Source organism: Calypte anna, chromosome 14 (genome assembly GCF_003957555.1).
Source record: "Calypte anna isolate BGI_N300 chromosome 14, bCalAnn1_v1.p, whole genome shotgun sequence".
Lineage (NCBI taxonomy): Eukaryota > Metazoa > Chordata > Aves > Apodiformes > Trochilidae > Calypte > Calypte anna.
Window position 1 is genome coordinate 14,312,901 of NC_044260.1, and position 20,732 is coordinate 14,333,632.

General features: G+C 45.8%; 2 protein-coding genes across 10 annotated transcripts in view; one reads left to right on the forward strand and one right to left on the reverse strand.

Annotated features, from left to right (window-relative positions):
- The window catches only part of NPRL3 (NPR3 like, GATOR1 complex subunit), a 37,468-nt gene extending 24,475 nt beyond the window's left edge, over positions 1-12,993 (reverse strand). For 3 of the 8 annotated variants that reach the window (XM_030460087.1, XM_030460086.1, XM_030460084.1), the window contains exons 1-5: positions 12,848-12,978; positions 11,252-11,321; positions 7,814-7,852; positions 4,099-4,228; positions 1,489-1,563 (exon numbers count right to left, since the gene is read on the reverse strand). In XM_030460087.1, coding sequence (XP_030315947.1) covers positions 1,489-1,563; positions 4,099-4,228; positions 7,814-7,852; positions 11,252-11,321; positions 12,848-12,965 — 432 coding nt within the window. In that variant the 5' untranslated portion in view covers positions 12,966-12,978. Of the gene's footprint in view, positions 1-1,488; positions 1,564-4,098; positions 4,229-4,944; positions 5,431-7,813; positions 7,853-11,251; positions 11,322-12,847 lie in introns of those variants that run through there. The other 5 variants (XM_030460091.1, XM_030460088.1, XM_030460085.1 and 2 more) reach the window with 5 other exon arrangements.
- Positions 12,414-19,819, forward strand: LOC103537793 (hemoglobin subunit pi). 2 transcript variants are annotated; one of them, XM_030460096.1, is made up of 4 exons: positions 12,414-12,528; positions 17,610-17,779; positions 18,838-19,042; positions 19,599-19,819. In XM_030460096.1, the coding sequence occupies exons 2-4, from the start codon at positions 17,685-17,687 to the stop codon at positions 19,725-19,727; spliced, it is 429 nt and encodes a 142-aa protein (XP_030315956.1). In that variant the 5' UTR covers positions 12,414-12,528; positions 17,610-17,684; the 3' UTR covers positions 19,728-19,819. The 2 variants fall into 2 exon arrangements, with proteins under 2 accessions (XP_030315956.1, XP_030315955.1); XM_030460095.1 differs by lacking the exon at positions 12,414-12,528 and having other exon boundaries at positions 17,531-17,779.
- Positions 19,820-20,732: the final 913 nt, after the last annotated feature.

The window sequence follows — 20,732 nt, forward strand, 5'->3', positions numbered from 1 at the left end:
TCTGTCTGCCCACTGCAGATGGACTCTCACCTTTATCTCAGAGTGCCTCCACCCACCCTCTGCAGAGCACTACACCAGGCTAGGAAAAAACTTCCACTTGCTTCTTGCACAGCACTTTCCAGAAACTTGTTAGCTCTCTGTGAACTGAGAGTGTCTCGTTTGGCAAATGTCATTTAGTGCTGCACCACACACAATTACATCAGTGGCATCACAGTGCCAAAAGACAAAAAAAGCACCTTTTCCTAGGAGAACCACTAGAAATTAGATTCTAGGAAAATGTTGGCTAGATACAGTCCTCACCCAGCTCTTGCAATGAAGCAGCATTGGTTTCAAGACTTCTGCCTCCCCCTGACTCCATGTGCTGGAATGTTTGTTTCCACCAAAGCCCAGTGCTTTCCCATTACACCAAAACTCTTGAACCTGATGTCTCCTAATGTGTCAAATCTTCAAGCAGCTCCAGCTCTAACAATGTCCTGAAGTGCAACACTGGATCCCTAGCAGCAGAACTCAGTGTTTGCTTCCTTTCCTTCCTTCCTTTCCTCTTTCCTTTCCTTTCCTTTCCCTTTCCCTTTCCTTTCCCTTTCCTTTCCCTTTCCCTTTCCCTTTCCTTTTGTGAAACCTTGCTCCCCAGCTGAGGTCAGCCCATCCAGACTGTGGCCATGCCCAAGTCACCACTGGAAAGTCAGTGGTAAGAAAAGCACTAGTGCTGAAAGGAAAAAAAGAAATCATTTCACAAGCAGGGAGCTGGAGGCTTTTAAATAATGACATGACACCCAGCTGAGCAAAAACTCAACCACTTCCACAGACAGCTGTTCCAACTCCCTCTTTTTAAATGTTTCTTCCTATGTATACAGGCCACAAAGTGGTGGCTCCACAGATGCAACCTGTGGGCCAGGAAGAGAAAGCCAGAGCTCAGAAATCAAATAATGCTCAAACATAATGAAATTGCTAGGGTTTTGTACCACCAAATTAGCAAAGTCAGGATCCCTTAACACATCCAGTCAATAGAGTAAGCCTGAAAAAAAAAACCTCCAAGCAAAAACTGTATTTGCTCCAGATTCTTAAGGCTGCCCACACTGACTCTGCTTCTAGAGCAGAACCATTCAGAAAGGTCTGAGCTGCAGGAGTCACAAGGGCTCAGCACCATCCTAGTGCAGCTAATAAAGAAAGACAAGACACATACAGGACTTGCTGCTGAGTTAATACCTATCTGCAAAGTGGTTGCTTTACACTCTGGGTATTTAAAAGAAAAAACTCCAGAACATGTGCTGAACAGAACAACTGTATTTGTTTTACACTGGGCTGGAAAACTTTCCTACTTCTCAGTGTCATGTTCTACATTTTTTAAGTTTGCTGTTTCAAATTAGAATGTCCCTATGAACCAGGCACTGAATGTTTTACAAGAGATTGCTGGAACATGAGCCTACTGCATTTTCTTATACATCCAAAGAAGATCCTACCATCAGATGGAATGGAGCCAGTTCTTACCCTTAGTGCAAACACCACGTTGAAGAGAATCATGGTGGGCATCTCTCTCTTTGGTGAGGGATCAGTTTTGGATACCTGGAAAACAGATTTTGAAAAAAAAAATAGGCTGATGTCAGTTGGAACCAGCAATAATGGGAAAAGAGGAAAAAAAAGAGAAAGAAGGAAGAGCCTGATACAGCCAAGTAACAGGTTGCTGACAGCAGAGAGCACCATACCATCCCATCAAAATGTGACATGTGAAAAACACAGCTATGATTATTTTCTTATTCAAGTGTCACAGTTATTCTACAGCACTGCCTTTTCTGAGAAGCTGTGAAGACTTAAACCATTTTGGTCATGACCATGGGAATGAGTATCAGTGAAGACAGCAGCCTTGCTAGGTGTCTTTACTCTTGCATTTTAGCATCACGAGGGACCCTAGACTTGAATCCTCCTTGGTACAACTGGTATATTGGCAATAGTGGCAATTAAAGGGAACCCCAGGGACTTCTGAATCCCAGGCCACACCTATTCTTCCCTTTCCTAAAATCCCCACTGGGGTTGTGTCATTACAAACTGTTGCTTTTATCAGAAAAAACATGTGCTCTAGAACTGATGATATTCAAGCTCACACATTCACACAGTATTAAAACAAAAGGTTTGAGTTTCCCTACATGCAAGGATCCAAACACATTCTCAATCCCCTTTCCTCTTTCTGCAGCAGAGAGCTTCACCCCTAGCACAGGTACAGCCTTTCTGGTGGGGAGGACCAGTGCAAGTGGAACTTGCACATCCCAGACAAACCACTCTGAATCAAGCAAGCATTGCCACAAGATGGAGCAGAGAATCCAGAGGACATTCCTGCCACTCCCGAAGCTGCCTGGTGAATAAACATCCCATCCCAAGTGAAAACAGCTACAACCTGCCAGGCCAGGCACCCAGCTCACCTGGTGTCCTGTCTCTGCCCAAGAGATGTGCACAGGCAGCTAACACAGCTTCTGAGACAGAGGCAGAGGAGCTGCCAACAGCACAGCTGCATCCACCTTTCCTCACAGCTCCCAAGCATCAGCAAACAACCACCCAGCAGCAAACCCCCAAATCTGACTGTTTTCACTCAGTAGCCCCAAGAGTTAGAGAAACTAAGAGTGCCACATGCTTATGTTTTGTTTTGTTTTCTAAAGTGTAATTGGAGGCAGTGGTGAGAGGGTAATAAAGCCATTTCACTGTGGGTTTTTTCCCATCCTCCTGGAGTTAATATATTCCAGGATATCTTGTGAACTTCAAGACAGACTTAAAAGCATTTCCAAGTGATCCTCTTCCTTCCTTAAAATCAAAGAAACTGCCACCATCAATTGGGATGCAAGCTGGATTCCGTATCACCTCTTGTCCAAAAATAAAAGAGAAGACAAAACTAGAAAAAAACTGCTGAAGGAATTTAAAGAATTCAGAATATTGCTACATGAAAGGTGGTCAGGCACACAGGATTAAATATTTGTGCTCTTGTGACTCCTGAATCTCATCTGAGTAAGAATTTGCTGAGCTCTCCTGTGGAACTCCAAAGAATCCCAAACCAGAGACTGTCAGGTTATTCCAGTGACTGCTGTGTGGGAAGGGGCTCCATCTAGCTTTGTCCTAACTGCAAAAGGGCCCCAAAATTGGACCCAAATGAACCCATGAAGGCTCATGACTGAGTTTTAAAAGTAGAACACTAGCCAGCTCCTCACTTGGATTAATGCAGTCTGGTCCTCTGACTATCAAGCAGCCAACAATCTGTTTGCACTTCTAATTATAAATAGAAAGGATGAGAGAACTGGCAAGAAGATATACTTTTTTTTTTTTAATTAACACTAAGTAAATCTGATGAAAATTAGCTTAAATCTGATGGTTGGTCTCTGTGCTCTTGGAGGCCTTTTCCAGCCCTGGTGATTCTGTAAAGCAGTTCAGTGACAGAGATCTGTGCTGGATTCAGAAATTACCAAGGCCTAGCTCATTCTTACAGTCTATCAGGAAGGAGGAATGGGACAGGGAACATTTTACTCACAGAAGAATGTAAATTCTTTCCTAAATTTAAGCAGGAGCCTTTCTGTAGCCTAGGTGGCAACTGTTTTGTTTTGTGTTCTAAAGTGTAAATGAAGGCAGCTAGAACAGGCCCTGGCACGAGGTCCCAATGCAAACAGCAGCCTGACTTTGTCCATAAGAAGATTTTAGACCTATATCAACACTCTCCTTATTCCAACTGAGCCTTGTGAACCATCATCAGCACCAGTGCCAGTTAAATGTCAAACAAGGCTTCTACCATTTGTTAAGGGTTTGGGTGTTGGTCTTTTTTTTTTTAACTGCTACACTAATTAGAGGTGCTAAAAAGCTAACTTGCAGTAACTAAAATAGTGAGAAACAGCTTTTTGAGCTGGACTGCTTAGTATTAGTTCTCTTTACCCACACTGCTTGTCCACAGTAACCAGAAGGGAGCTCCTGTGGACACTGACACACACCCAGGCCCCTCCACTTGCCAATCACTCTATCTGTCTGGAATGGAAATCTGGATGGAAATAAAAGACAGCTTTGAGCATCAAGGAGTAAAAGCAGGATCAAAAGAGAAAGCAATTCCCCAGAGAGGACCTGATACTGTACCTGCCCCAGGGCATGCTGCAGCAGTGTGGGGTGGCCAACAAAGCGAACGTTATCGATCTTCAGTTCAAACTTTTTGCCACACATATCTGACTTGGTAGCCAAAATTGTTGCCAGGATGACATCTGAAAACCTTGAAGAGCAGAAGCAGAAGTTATGGCAATTTTCAAAAAGCATCTCCCCAGGGTTATTCCTCCAAATACAGATAAATACAACTTGTAAGTTTTTAAGGCATTGCAAGTTGTGTCTGCATTGCTATACCTGGAGTACCACCAATTATGGGAAATTAAGAACCCCTTAATTACATCTCTCAGATCATCACAATTATAAAACAGGAAGCATTCATGACAAAGACTGCAGGGTCATGCTTATTTAATTACATGCTCAGCAAAATACATTGGAAAGATTAGATGCAGTTTGCTTAAATATAAAAAACAGCTCCAGTTAGCCATTGCCTGGATTTAGCTGCAGGTTAATTAACTTACTAAGCAACTACATATTGACACAGCCTGTCACTCAAGCACAACAGAGATCTTTAAGCCACCCAGTATGGCAGAGGGGAAGGCAAGAAAGAGCTGATTCAATTAGAAGAAACATACATCCAACGTTTGTCCTTCCTTTCCCAAAGCTCATCAGTGAGACTCAAGGTTATCTCAGCCTGTGCTCAGCAGACCCCCAGCCCCCTTCTGAGAGCTGCCTGGCCTCACCTGCCCTTTCTCATTTCATAAACCAAACTGAGACAAATTAGAGACAGGGCAGGCCCTTCCAGCACTGACCCTGGTGTCACTGGATTGCTCTGTGTCAGTGGTGGGGAGAGGGCAGCTACAAGACAGGAGGGCAAGGACCTACCAGGAGTCTGCTCTGGGAAATACAGCTATTGCTACAAAAATGGGTGAAAACCTAGTGTGATATGGGAGGAATTCTGCAACTGCCCCTTCCCATAGCCTCACACCACTGGGCTGGTCTCTACAAACACTGGTGTTCCTCAGGGTGTCCTCAAGACAGCAGAGCTCAAATCCACAGGGAAGAGGACCTCAGTTAGCTGCTGGAGCTTGTTCTAGAATGGGAGCAGTGCAAGGGTTGATATTAGCAAGTTCTTTCTTCATCTGATTTCTCAGAGGCTCCTGTTTGACCAAATGAACTTCAAACCAGTTTCTGATGAGAGCAGTTTTTAAGAATGAAATGTTTATTTAATTTTCTTTATTTACATTCAGAGATGTGTGTCCCTGTCAGACCACCCCCTTCCACCAGGCAGGTATCCCAGATAACCTCCTATCACTCAGAGAACAGGGCAGGCATGGGTGTGTGCTACCCTCACCTTATCTCTTGGCCACAACTGAGCCCTAAATGCCCAAGAGAAGCAATTAATGTACCAAGTTCCTGCCTCACTCCAAAGGAGCCATGGAGTACTACAGAAATTAAGACAAAGGAACACAGTGAGGTCTTTCTCTGTGCACCCATCTGCAGATGACCCAGGGGCCATTTCTTTTACTAGACCTACACATACTGCATGACAGCACAGGGGCTGTGAAACTGTGAAAGCCCCTGGTGTTCATACACAGGGTCATCCTGACCAAAGCATGCTTCTTGTATTTGGTTTATGGAAGGAGAAGCTCCATACAAACTTCCAAATCCCCCTACAATCCAGCTAAGCCAGGAGATGGGGACACTATCTGGAGATTGCTGGGAACCTCTGAGCCCTTGGAAGCTTCTTGGACACCACCCTGCACTGGGCTGCAAAACACAAAGGGCTCATGAAGAAACTGCAAAGTGTCCTCAGAGAGGATCTGGGCTGACAGTCCTTGGAAATCACATTAAAAATAGGAAAAAAAGAGTCAGCTGACAGCAGTGAGCTTTTACCCTTCTTTTTGCCCTGGTAAGCTGTGTTTATTAATGGGCTCATCATGGAGCCAGGCAGACTGTAGTAGCACTGGATCCCATATGTTTTGGGGATTGGAGGGAGAAGGAGGCTAAACTAGGAAATGCCTCCTTGCTGGCAAGAAATTCATGACTCTTCCCTCCCCTGCCTTGGCAAAGGATTCCTTGGGAGCTGGAAAAAAAATCACCATTCTGGTGACTTTCACCACTGTTAAATTTTACTTTCACACAGAATTACATCAGCAGATCTTCTAACAGATAAATGTGGTGCTGGGTGCTGACTGTAACAGTTCAGCAGCTCCTCAAGAGAGCTCACAACCCCAACAGCCCTGGCTGCCCCACCTTGGATGTTGCTCTGCAGGGAGGAGGAGATTAAGAGGTTGATTTTGTAAAGTCCTCAGTATCTTCTCACTAGCAGAGACTTCTCCTTCAGGGAGAGCACTGCAGCTGCAGCCAGATGACAGGCTCAGGACAGATAACCCTGTGAGGGGCTGCACCACTGCTAACTGATGGCTACAGGTCCTGGTATCACCAAGAATGGCCTGGATCCCAGCCCCATGCTCTTTGTCTGACAGCCTAGATTTCTTGGGCTTCCTGATTCATTTCCCCCCCCCCCCAAACACTCTATATAATTTATACCTTTCTGAGGCCTCAGGATGATAGGGAGATTGAGGGCCAGCATATGTGGTATTTCCATTATTTCAATTCATCCTTTCATCTTAGAAAATAACACTTCTACTTTAGGTATTTTCATAATTTTCATAATTTTCTAATCTCTGGGGTGCATTAAGGCAATCTAAAAATACTGCCTTATCAGAGCCTCAGAGTTTGCCAGAAGTAGATTAGGTTTCAGAGTTGGGCAGTAACAATCCCTTCTTTTCTGAGGCTAGCCTGAGCATTGTGATTTCCAGGAGGAAGCAAACCTCCCCTGCACTATGGTGGAAACTAAATAAAAAAACCCAAAGGCTTTGTTTGCCCCTAATACCCTACCACTCCTGTCCTCAACTCAATGCAGCAGCAACAGACAGTCCAATAGTTCAACACAAACTAGACTAATGCTGTCACCAGCATCTCTTCTGGAAACCCAGCTGAGACAACAGCTGGTGTAGCTTTAGCACCTGGAAAAGGAAGGGGAAAGAATCTCAAATGCAAATTAATTCATTCCCCAATAACAGTTAATAACTTGTGATATGCACCCAGAATTCCAAACAAGGTTTTTATAAAGAATTCTTCTTTGAAGCAGTTCAGAATGGGAACTGGGCATCTTTATGATAAGCAGGGACTCCAGATGCTGTTTAATACTCCTGGGGCCCTGGTTAGAGACAAGCACTTCTTACTCCACATATTCAAAAAGGGGCCATAATGCAGCCATCCAGTTCAGCTAAGTGGGGCACCAAAACCCAACCAGAGCAGCTGCTCAAAACCAGGCCTCTGAAGGGCTCTCAGTGATTAGTGTGGGGTTAAAAGTTTCCTTACTGATCTGTACTTTTAAGTGGTTGCTCATCAGAAAACAATTTGCTTTAGGGTTGCCTGTAATATCTACAGTGCCAAGGCTACACAGGTTGCCTTCTGGAAGGGTCATTTTTCTCATTGCACAGAAGGGACAGTACCACACCCATTCTGGATATCCTACAGGAAGCACAGAAATGTTAGTAGGACCTTTGTAATGATCCTAGCATAAACCTTTAGCAATAAGTTTCCTACAGACATTGTGATTTAGCATTTAATTGTCTCATCATTCGGTGTAAAACAGAAACCAGAAACAAAGCACAATTAAAAGGATGGTGAGAAAAGAAAGCCATTCTAGACAGAGGTGATTGTTTAGAATGTTTGGTCTTACCCCGAAACCAATTGCTCATCAGTTAGAGGACATTGGTCTCTGAAATGGGAACATGGCCATAAACACAAAACAAAACACAACAAAAGAAAATAAACGAGGCAAGTACACAAAATACAAAAAAGAAAAAAAAAAAAAAAGAGATAATATTAAAAACTAGGATGAACTATTAAGGGTTAAACTCCTGTAAAGGAAATACAACTATAGAGAAGAGTCAAAAGTTAATGGCAGGTGAATCCCAGGGATATACTGCAGGCTTAGATTGACACCAGGGAGAAAACAGGGTAAGGCATTTCAGTCCTCCCTGCCCCTGGCTGCTCTAACACATTCCCTACTGCATGTAGGAACCTGTATCTATACCATACTTTTAAATTCATGCTTACCTTAAGAGCAAATAGAAAAGGCTGTAGTCTGATTTAGAGCAGATTCTAAACCTCAGTTTCTTTTCTAAATTATTACTAGCATTTTCACCTAAGAAACTCCCCGTGCAGCCCCAAATGACCCACAGCCCTTCCCAAGTGGTTCTAGTGCTTCCATACCCACAAGACTTAGAAAAGTAGGATGCCAAACATCTATTTTCCCATGCAGAGCCAGGATTCTGTAAAGGCCCTTGCTCACAGAGCTGCTGCTCTCCCCAGGGATCTGAACAATACAGCTGTTGACCACTGTACTCACTTTTATACCCGCAAGGCAAACATCTGCTTTTATTTTAAGTCAACTGCTTTTTTTCCCAAAACAACAAGGCACAAAAGGGCTTGTTTACTGCAACAACTTTCCTATATACACAGAAGGATAAACCTGTGAAAAGGTTTATACAGCCCATGTTAGAAAGGGGAGCCAAAATGAAAACCTCCAGCAGTTATTAGTCCAAAAGACAGCAGATTGCTCCTGGTTATGTTGAAAAGGGAACCTAAAGCAATCTGAAATCATGAACTATACCAAGGGGCAGATGATACAAGAAGGATGTTTAAAGGGATGGATGGATGGATGGATGGATGTGTGGAAAAGCACAACCTTACTGAAAGGAAGCCTTTCAGAACACGAGTCCAGGGAAAGGAAGAACAGAGGACACAGAAATGGTATCACAGGAGAACCATTGTTTGTTAGAAAGGGACACTGAGTCCTTGTTTGTCAGTAACTTGACTTTTTAATTACAGAAGCTTTTGGCCAATTAATGAGATCAATGCTGTCAAACTTGCTCCATCTCCTCCAGTTGGTCAGCTATACTACTAAAGAATGCAAACTCTGGTGTAAAACATGTTACTATACATGGCACCTTCCTTGGAACTTTTGCTTTGCCTTCAGAAAAACTACCAAAAAAAAAAAAACCCATTTCAAACCAATTTAGCAAAGCATTGTCTTATGGCTTCAAAGGAGTAATTGCCTCACATTTTTTTCCAGGGGAAAAAATAATAAAAAAGACTGGCAGGCATCTCCATAAACTGTGAGGTATATTGCTGGTAAAACACTCCAAAACCAGAAGGATGCTTCTGAAGAGAGCAAATTATGCAAGGCTGAGAAGAAGCCAGCAAAGAGAGACACTTGACAGACTGCTTGTTTTGACACTAACAGATTCTCCTGAATACCTTTTTCTTGCATGGCCACCACCACCAAACCTCAGCCACTTTTGCTTCTTGACTTTGCACTTTTGCTTATAAAAGGATTAGAAACCCCTATATTCTAAAGACCCAAACACACAGCTCCACTGAGTATAAATTAGTATAAGCAAACACAGGGTGGTAAGCTAGAGGTAGGACTGTCATGAATAGGCTGCAATTATCTATTAAAAAAAAAAAAAAAAAGAACAAAAATGACCAGGAAATTTAAGGCTGAAGGCTAAAGAAATCCAATTATGCACACTTCTTTTTTCTGAAGACCATCACTGCAGAGAGGGGATTTCTGTCTTAATATTCTTTCATCCAGTGCTTCAGAACTGTGATAATTTGTGCTGAGTGAGTTCACCTGAGAGATCATAAATTGTTTTTTAACACTAAAAGCTTAGCAACAAATACCTGACCTGGAAATTAAGCACCAACTTTCAAGCCCAGAAGTCTGGACACCACTAAAATGAAATAATCTAGATCTCTGTTTAATGGTCACACGCCAGGACATTCAAACTACTTAAAATAAAGTTTAGGAAAATACTTGCTGTTTTATCATCTAATCAGAGTTTGAAATGATAAAAGCTTTTCCTACACCCCTGCCATAGCCACATACTGCATCACACTAATTAAGAACCACAGGCAAAATCCAGCAAATGCAGCTCCACATTAAGTGGAGCCCAGCCTGCCAAAATGACAGAGGCACCACCAATCACTGAGAGAGAAGCTGGTACCCTTCCAACACCATCTTTATCTATCTAGGGAAAGACTGTTTTGAAACAGCAACCCCCAAAATCCCTGAGATAACCAGCAAACATGTGCCCTGAGCCTCCCTAATGTGCTCCCTAGCTGCTGTCCACATCAGACATCAGAAGGAGCAAGAGATATAAATTATTTTAAACAGAATGTGTCTTCATAAGATCCTCATTCTGGAAAAAATACTCATTGATTAAGTTTACTCTCATGGGTTACTTTAATCTCAGCCAAACCATTCTCAGTAATAAAGCTAAGAAACTTAGATTTTGCAAGATTGGGATCTAAATTTCTTGGTGGGGGGCAAGTGGTGAATACTACTTTTTCAGCCTTAAATGAGAAAACAGAAATGACCCCATTTTATGAATGTAAGGACTAAAAAATGTACCACAAAAAAAGATCTGCAACTGAACTATGGGCCAACAGACAAAAAAAAAAAACAAACTTCCCCACATTTCTCTCACATCTGAGAGTGATAAATTCAGAACCAGGGAGCACATTTCAAATTTTCTACAAAAAACCAGAGAGTCCATTTGTAAATGGCTGCATGCTGAACAACATGCTGCCTATTTTCAGTGCGTTTGCTACCCACTGATTTCCTGTCATTGAGAAAATATCTTTAAGTCTCAGTTTCTTTTTGAGCTACTATTTCACTCCACAGACACAAGGGCAGCTATACCTGGAGAAACAGAATTAGTTATTCATTAGTGCACAGCAACTCCATACAACACCTACACGACCTAGGGAAGAATTTAAGGAAACCAAACAATATATCCAGTTAGAGGTGGGCAGGTAAAGATAAGTGGAATTTTGCCAATATTAATATTCTTAGCTTTGAAAGAGTAATATTACCTTCTTAACAAGCACAGACTGTCTGACCTATACATTTCCCACAAAACCAACAGATTTGGTAGCTTTCCCTTATTATTAAGCACTAAAATACTCATTAATTGACATCAGAGCATCTCTTCAAGCTCTCTTCTCTACAATCCAAGAGGATTTGCCTACTGAACTAGCAGGCAAGAGAGCAAGAGGCCATTTCTCCTCCATTTTAAACTCTTAGGCAAGGAGAAATGTTTTCTCCTACCTGGAGTCTCCATCTTGATCTTCTGTGGTGTCCCCAGAGCTATTCACAGCATATCGACTCCTTGGTTTATCTGAAACAAAGAATAAAGGCAGCTTTTTCAAGGAACAATCTTCTTTAAGTGTTCACTAGAATGCATGCATTAAGCAAATACTTGTCTGTGCCCTTTTTAAAATTATCTATATCACAGATTGAAAAAAAAAATTAATACTCAAAGCAGAAAGCCCTTTCTTTTTAGGTAGAGGTATCAGATCTTGTTTTTTCTATTCTTACTCAAAAACTCACCAAAAAAAAAAAAAAATAGAAGAGGTTTTCATCTTCAGGGGATAAAGACAAAAGAGCAAAACATTCAGAGGAAGAACTGCTTCTCAAGCACCAGCTACAATTTGCAGTTCAAGAGTGGAAAATCAAAATCTAACCAATGCATTTCCTCACTGTTGCTCAGGTTCCAGGACCATGATGATGCTCCAGAAGCCCACCCTGCTACCACAGGCACTGAAAACCCTTTTATCAACACAACCCAGGAGGGTGGGAGAGTAGCAGCCAGCCAAAAAACCCCCCACATTTTCAGATTTTTACCTATAAAGCCAAAATGGGGTTTGAAGACAATTCTGTTGGTAAAAAGCAACTCCCACACTAACAGGGGTGTCAGACCTCTTGTGACACACAGCAGCAAGGGACCTGAGGATGGTGAGCACCTTTACACCTTCGGGAACAAGGTAGTTGAGGGTCAGGTAGGACACTGACCATTGGGGATTGGGAATGTTGGAGGATGAGGCACAACTCCTGCAGCAGTCCCGTGCTCGTTTTTTCAGAGGAAATGAAACCTCCTCCCCCCCATTATCCCTCACAAGGGACTGATGTCTCTGAGCTGCTTCCCCTCACTGGTTGATGTCTGCTCCATCTCCTCTGAACCCCCTCTCCCAGACCAGCGGCCTCACCTCTCACCCCACCTTCTCCTCCTCCTTCCCCTACAGCTCCTTCAAACCCCACACCAGTGCGGGAACAAGGTGCTGGGTCAGTAACAACACCTGGTGGTAATTAACATCCAATTAGCGTGGGGTGTGAGGGGGGGGGGGGGGAGGGGGGGGTATATGTCAGTGTGAGGGGTGCCAGGGCACCTGTGAGGTACAGCCGGTGTGAGGTACAGGTGGTATCAGGTACAGGCAGTGTGAGGTACAGATGGTGTCAGGTACAGGTGGTGTCAGGTACAGGCGGTCTGAGGTACAGGCAGTGTGAGGTACAGGCAGTCTGAGGGACACCAGGCCTGCCCGGAGGCTGTGAGTGACGGGAAGGGGGGGATGCTGGGGGGGATATTGGGGGAGATGTTGGGGGAGATGTTGGGGGGGATGTTGGGGGGATGCTGGGGGGTGTTGTGGGGGATATTAGGGGGGATGCTGGGGGGGATGTTGGGGGGGATGCTGCCAGCCCGCCTCAGGGGCTGTGCGGGGTGCGTGTGGGACACCAGGGCCCTCACAGGGGGTGCGAAACCCCCACAGGCGGCAGCAAAGCCCCGGCGGGAGCTGCGGCGGTCGCGGGGCATCCGCAGTGCCCGGTTCGGTCGGGTTCGGTCCGGTCCCCGCGGCATCGCGCACTTACTGGGCTGTGCGGCGGGGTGCTCGGCGCCGCGCTGGAAGGGGAATCGGAAGAGCAGCTTGTTGCCGCGGCTGCCCGAGCTCACCAGGATAACGCTGATGGGGCTGGTGCTCTCCCCCATGCCGGCCCGCAGGAAGCCCGATCGCTCACCCGCGGCTTCCGCTTCCGCACGGCCCGGCCCGAGGCTCCGGCGGGGCGGAGCTGCCGGTACCGGGACCGGCGGGTCCGGGATTGGCGGTGGCGGGTGGATCGCGGTCGGTTCAGCGGTGCTCTCGGTCCGGAGCAGCACCTCAGTCAGCCCAGTGTCCCCAGTTCGGACTAGCACCTCACCTTCCCCCAGTCAGCCCAGTGTTCCCAGTTCGGACCAGCACCTCACCTTCCCCCAATTAACCCAGTGTTCCCAATTCAGACCAGCACCTCATCTTCCCCCAATTAACCCAGTGTCCCTAGTTTGGACCAGCACCTCACCTTCCCTCAATTAACCCAGTGTTCCCAGTTCAGACCAGCACCTCACCTTCCCCCATTTAACCCAGTGTTCCCAATTCGGACCAGCACCTCACCTTCCTTGATTGACCCAGTGTTCCCCAGTACGGACCAGCACCTCACCTTCCCCCAATTAACCCAATGTTCCCCAGTTCAGACCAGCACCTCACCTTCCCCCAATTAACCCAGTGTCCCCAGTTCGGACCAGCACCTCACCTTTCTTTAACTGACCCAGTGTCCCCAGTTCAGACCAGTACTTCCCAGTCTATGGACACCCCTCCCATCGCACGCACCCCCAGTTTATTCCAGCACCCCCAGTTTATTCCAGCACCCCCGCATTGCTTCCCCTGGTAGCTGCCTTGGTGCCTTCCTCCTGTTTTGTGTTTAACCCAGGTCAGAAATCATCAGCAATTGTGCTGGAGGGTGTCCTGGGGTTTGCGTGCAAATTCCTCTGGATTTGGTTGCATTATTTAGATCTTTGAACACTCTCAGATATCCCTGCTCGGGATTTTGCTCCACCCAGGACATTGGGCAGGGGGGTGACAGGAGAGGAGCACACGTAGTGTGGGTGTAATCTGCTGGGACACCCTGCACAGGGCCCGAGATAACAATGGAAGCCAGAGAAGGTGTTGCTGGGGAGAGAAGAGTTGTCAGGGGGTGATTAAAGAACAGTCACATTATCAAGGCTGAGCATTCCTCCCGTGCCAGCCCTGGGCAACCACGTTAAAATGTCCCAATGTCTTTGCTTCAAAGCATAATTGTACTTTCTTAAATAACAGAATTTGTTATTTCCAACTCTTGAAGGCTGTGACTGAGTTAAAGCAAAGTGTTGTGAGTTCTTTCAGCACTATTAGAAAATCAATCAATAAAGCCAGGATTTAAATTCTGCTTTTAAGCTTTCCAAAACTTAATATACCCCAAATTTTCATACTCTGCAGACATACATGTTGTTCATCCCACAGGAATTCACTTTGAAGGGCAGGCACTCCTCATGGAAAATACAGGTCCATGGGGAAAGTTATCCCTGATCCCACAGCGATGCCATTAAATCTGTTACAAGATTTACAGTCAAAGTTGATGGAAATTATAATCCCACCTTTATAATGAGCAAACAGGCCTGTTGCTCGCCTCTGCCAATTAAGATTACAAACTCTGGCAGCCTGCTGTTGGAACGGGATGTAAAAAGACCTACATTAATGCTAAAACTCACCTTTGGTGACATTACATAGCTTCGTGACAAAGATTAAGCATCTGCCCAAGGGTGGACATTCTGATAAGGGTCTGTGAATCATAATTACAAGAAGCAGCAGGAGGAGAGGAGAGGAGAGGAGAGGAGAGGAGAGGAGAGGAGAGGAGAGGAGAGGAGAGGAGAGGAGAGGAGAGGAGAGGAGAGGAGAGGAGAGGAGAGGAGAGGAGAGGAGAGGAGAGGAGAGGAGAGGAGAGGAGAGGAGAGGAGAGGAGAGGAGAGGAGAGGAGAGGAGAGGAGAGGAGAGGAGAGGAGAGGAGAGGAGAGGAGAGGAGAGGAGAGGAGAGGAGAGAGGAGGGCAGGTCTGGTGGAGTTTCCCAGAGGACATAGATTCAGCATCCATCCCTTGAGAGAGCAATCTTGTTGTCCAACTCCTTGTGTTGCTGAGGCCATAACCTCCATGTGTCTCTACCTCTTGGGCAGCTGGAGCACTGGGATGGAGGAACTTGTCTGAGAGGTCCATGCAAGGACAGAGAGAGTTCCTCTCTATGGCACACTGTGGAACGTGGCCAGGGATCACCCTTCTCCCACCAGGAATGTTCATGAGGAGCTCCCACAGCTGTCCCCAGCTCATTCCTGATCCTGGCCAAGCAATGAGCTCCTTCTAGCAAACCACAGCCATCTTCTGGCTCCCTTGTTTTTTTTCTGATAGTGCAGGAATAACTCTCAGAAAATTAATTTGAATTCCATGAAGATTTCAGTGAGGGTGAGTCCGTGGGCATCACCCTGCTCCTCGTGCCTACACTGACCTTAATCTGACAGTCAGGGTGGGTCAATGTGCAGGCTAAACACCTGGCAGCAAAAAAAGAAGGAGTCCTGATGGTCCCTGCCTTGTCCCTGGGTATATCTGGGTCACAGTTGCTCCCTGCATGCGTTGATTGAGTGACCTCTGATTAGAAGTGCTGTGACTGAGGAGAGCTTGGAGCGCTGCCATGCAGTGGGAGAGCCTGCTCTGCATCTCTGGAACCAGAGAGATTTAGCTTTGGGTTCTCAGTGGAGATGTGTGGCATTTACCCAAGGGAAGACAGACAAAGAGAACTCTGGTACTATTCCTTATGGCAAAGCAATTGTCCTCTCTGAGTCTCAGGTGAGTTGCTTCTTGTATCCCCTCTTGAACTGAGGCACCAAGAGAAGTGAGTTACCCAGCCAGGCAGCTGCTGGGCAGGAGGGCTGAGGAGGGGGCTGTGGTACTGAACACAACTTTGATGAAATCCCAGGTATGGTGTTGGCCTCCATAGGCCAACAGGATGATAATTCAAGGCCACTGAACTCAGCCAGTGCTTTGTGCCTGCCCTTTGGGAAAGCCCAAGGTTTCTCCTGCTTCGTGTGACAGATGACATGCAGAGAGGCTTGAATTCAGAGCCCAGAGCAAAGCACAGAGAGTGGGTCAGTGCCCTTCTGTGAGTGCCACTGCAGCCACCAAGGTATTGGGGACACCAGAGGATACAGCAGCAGCTGTCTGACCCCATCCAAGCCACTTCTCTGGCACCACTGCTCCGTTCCCACCTGACCCCAGGATGCAGTGGCAAAGCTCCAGCCCCAGGAGAGGGTAGCAGTGAATGATTTGTAGTGAATGTACCAGCTTCTGCGGGCTGTGGAGATGACCCAGAGAGACCTATCCCCACGAGAAGAAACCCCCACTGTAAGCACAGCACAGGTGGGAAGGCACAGCCACACCAGGAGAGGCTCCATGGGTCCGTGCTCCTGTGTGACACCTGTACCCTGCTACAGGTAGCTGTAGGCTGAACATACTGCAAGGTCCTCACGATCCAGGTACCATTAGATCCTTGAGGGGCTTAGAGGGCTTAGAGGGGAGCACTCCCTGCAGCAGTTGGTAACATTGCTGGGCAGCACAGACACATGTCAGCAGGGAACCTGGCTTATACAGCTCAGCCATGCAGGACTATTTGGGCAGAGAACACTATCTGACCTCTCTGCCTGCACCACATGCATGCCTGCCAGTGCCTGGTGGTGATGTGTGCATGGCTGCTGCAGTTTATCAGGGTGGCAGAGAGATTTAGCTCTGCTTCATATGTTGGCAGGTTATTCATTCTCAGGGGTTCCCCAGCGACCTTCTCCACTAGGGTATTTCTTTGACACTTTGCCCACTTATCTGTGATTACAGACTTGCAATGTTCCCTTTGCTGGTTTGGTCCTTCACCCATCAGTATGCCCATGACCTGAAGGTACAAGACATCTATGGTGGGACCAGGCTTGTCCATGTGTGCCCACAGCACACAACAGCACAGCCTGTGGTGCTGAGAGCAATTTTGCAGCATAAGGGATAATTAACAGCATGATCAAACGAGTAGAAATCAATGATGTGCAGGATAAGGCAGTTAGTGATGAAAAATAAAGTCTGTTTGGGCTTTCTCTCACACACATGCTTTTTTCTAGGACTGTATCAGTTTCATAAGCTTCTTCTCCATTTATCTTTAGGAATCGTGCTGGTATAAACTGTGATGTTATAAACAATATCAATTGGGAACTGTGTCCCTAATTCCTTTCCAGAGGCTGGCGAAGTCCTCACAATGATGAAGCAAATGGTAAAATCTCCCCCAATTCCCACAAAATCAGGGGTTCACTCCCCTCTGAACTACCCTGCACGTCTCCTGCCACTACCTAGGAACTGTTTCATACAAAATATTGCACCACGTGGCAGCCACGTATCCTGGAGGTGTATGTAATGGCACAGAAAGGCCCAGTTTCTGCAAAGCAGAAAATACAGATTCCTCTCCAAGCTTGAAGTCCACTGAGCTTACAGATGCATCCTAACTCTCCATCACTGGAATTTTCCAGCATTTCTCTCTCTGGTCATGTATCAATATATGTCCAGACAATTTCTTTGGGCCACACAGCCTTTATGTTAAGAAGCTGATAACAGCAGCAACCCAGGAGGGCAGTGAGCTGATCCCTGCCGAAATAGGGATTGTTTCAGGGGGAGATAAGAGCCCCCCGCCCCCCATGGGTGGGCCTTGGGACCAATGAGTGCAGACAGGCACCAAGGTCCACTCTCCCCTTTCTCTTTATAACCAGGGCTGTCAGGACAATGAGCCCAAACCTGCTCTGAGGGTTCATTGCCAAGAGCCTGAGCCTGCACCCTCCTGCACGATGACGCTGACTCAAGCCGAGAAAGCTGCCGTGGTCGCCATCTGGGCAAAGGTGGCTCCCCAGATTGATGCCATTGGGGCAGAATCACTGGAGAGGTAAGGGCCCCAGATCCCTTACCCAGAGAGGGTTCCTCCTCTGGTGTTGCTGTTAGGATGGAGATCTTGTAAAACTGCAGGATGGAGGTCTTGTAAAACTTGTGGGAGCGAGAGCACAGTGGGAGTGATGAGAGTGGATGGGTGATCTCTGTGTTGTTTGGGGTGTGATTTTTCTGGCATTATGTCTGTGCTACTAAATGGTAATAATGCTAATATCTGTGCTACTAAATGCTTCAAAATCTTACAGCAAAACATAATTTGCTAAGTAATTCTAATGGTTTATTTCCCATTACAGCAAGACGAGATGTCGTAGCTGGAAGCCCTGGCGAGGAACTCAAAGTTATTCATACTCAGTGTCCTGAAATAGGGTTATCCCTGCTAGGAAATGGAGTGTACAAGTCAGGCAATTTCTTTGCCAATTTCTAGGCCTTAAGAGAATAGCTGTCCACTAAATTCCCTGGGTATTCATGTTGCATTCTTCCAGTTGATGAGTAACAAGCTGTTAGGAAACAAGACAGCAGGAACCCCTGCATGAAGTACATGTAGCACAGTAATCCAAACATCATGCAAATAATAGTCTGGAAATTGTTCAGAAATTATTGTATTATTCAAAGTTCTTTAAATGTTATTTACAGCTCAATATGAAATACTGTGATAACCCTTCCAGGGCTCTGAGTACCACTCATGGATTCTGGTTCTGCCAGCTTGTAGTAGTTCAAAGATCCTGCAGACTGGCTAACAATCTAATATGGCAAATGTAGGGATAATCTGGGGCTATAATTTATTTTCACAAAGACAAAACAATAAATGACTTTTAACATTTCATTCTTCTCTAGTACATCCAGCTTAGCCCACTGTCTAACCTGCACATACTGCAGAAGAGGTTTAAGAGCAGAAAGACTTTCCTAGTGTGAGCTTCAAGCTCCCAAAGCTCTGCTACAACCATGGAAGGAGTGTCCTTCTGCAGCTGGCAGGCTTACCCTGCCCTTGCTCTGAGGTTTTACCATCTCTTCCACACCATTTCCACTGCTGAATCACATTCTCATGTTCCCTTCCAGGCTTTTCTTCACCTACCCCCAGACAAAAACCTACTTCCCTCACTTTGACCTCAGCCACAGCTCCCCTCAGCTTCGTGGCCATGGCTCTAAAGTCATGAATGCCATCGGGGAAGCTGTGAAGAACCTTGATGACCTTAGAGGTGCTCTGGTCAAACTCAGTGAGCTGCACGCTTACATCCTCAGGGTGGACCCTGTGAACTTCAAGGTGAGTGAGCACAGAGACTTTCAGGGGTGAAAACTGCCACCACAGGACTAAAGACCACGGCTCAGTTGGGCTAATGGCAGCTTGATCTTAATTAATGGTAATTGTGCAGCCTTGTCAGCTCATGTTGCTGCTTGTTCCCCACCTGATTTTTAACCTGAGGCTGGATCTTTTAGTGAAAGAGCAGGTCTGGCTCAGGCAAAGTACTCCTCAGGGGGCTCCTGTGTTAAAGTCTGCTGCCTTTGTTGTAATTTAAGAATCTCCCTCACAAATCAGTTTATATCTTGAACAAAGTCTCAGTAAATTCTAAATGTTTCCACTTTGTTGTGTTTCCCTTTGCTGAGGAAGCAACATAAAGAAGAGGGAGTGGGATGAAGCAGTGGCTTTTGCCCTAAATCAAAGGCAACTCTGCTTCTCCATCAATAGCACCAGGCAGCCACACTCCCTGGTCAAAACACAGTTGTCATCCCAAAGCAAGCTGGGACCAAGGTCCATTGCAGACCCTCAGATTGAATTCTGTGACTGGAGATGATGGATTTCATTCTGTTTTCCTTTACAGCTTCTTTCCCACTGCATCCTGTGCTCCCTGGCTGCCCACTACCCCAAAGACTTCACCCCAGAAGCTCATGCTGCGTGGGACAAGTTCCTGTCCAGTGTTTCCTCTGTTCTGACTGAGAAGTACAGATAAATGACTTCTGCATCCCTGCTGCCAGGCCCTGGGATACTCCCTCCTTCCTATGCTGTCCTCTCTAATCCTCTATGGTTGGGTGTGACCTACTGCAGAAAAACAATAAATAAATGAAATGTGAGCTATGGTCTCTGTGCTTTCATCTCCATGTGTCCCACCTACACCTTATTGTTCAGACAGGGAGGGTTTGAAATGTCCACACAATATGAGGGGGGAAAGCAAGCTGTGCAAATTCATGTACTAGTTTGTGTAACAGTGAATTGATGTACCAATTCATGTGCTAAGATGTTTAAATTCAGTGAGAGTAGCATAATATTAAGTGGAAAGAACATGATGCTGAGCAAAAACCCAGATCAGGCTGGTGCTCTGTGACTGCTACTGCTCACCAAAGGTACAGCCACCAAAGAATGGGAAACAGTCTTGTACCCTGCTAGGATCCTGGATGGACCCAGACTTTTTGTTTGGCCCATGCAAAACTCATCACAGCTTTTTGTGAGCAAAACCTTTGCATTGCCACATGTTGTGATGTGCCCAGACCATGCAGGGCATTGTCTTCTCATGCTCCTCTCCATGGGGCATGACCAAGGTATCTGATGTGCTTCATGAACACCTTGGGCTATCACACCTGCTAGAGAGGTTTGGTGCAGGGATCATCCCCTCAGCTTGACATAATTTTTAACTGGGGGAACTTCATGTGCATCATGACATGGAGGTAATTTAAAGTAATAAATTAAAGTAAAATAAATTAAAGTAAATAAATAATAAAGATGATTTATTAAAGATAATAAATAATAAAGATAACATTCTCTGTGTGGTGAGGACATAACAGTTGTGATGCACTTGGATTCCATGATCTTTCAAGGTCCCTTCCAACCTGTAACATTCTGTGACTCTGTGACTCTGTGATTTCAAACTTAGGAACAGCAATGGCCATTGATCAGTGTTGATGGCATCTGGGGGACCAGAAATTTCCAGGGTTTCTCTGGAAAGCAGCTACAGGTATCC

What these genes read in the sequence shown, in the direction of transcription:
- LOC103537793 (XM_030460096.1), top strand. Translation starts at nt 17,685, where the DNA reads ATGACGCTGACTCAAGCCGAGAAAGCTGCCGTGGTCGCCATCTGGGCA. An exon ending in GGGGCAGAATCACTGGAGAG is followed by an intron (nt 17,780 to 18,837) that starts GTAAGGGCCCCA and finishes GTTCCCTTCCAG; the next exon opens with GCTTTTCTTCACCTACCCCC. An exon ending in TGGACCCTGTGAACTTCAAG is followed by an intron (nt 19,043 to 19,598) that starts GTGAGTGAGCAC and finishes TTTCCTTTACAG; the next exon opens with CTTCTTTCCCACTGCATCCT.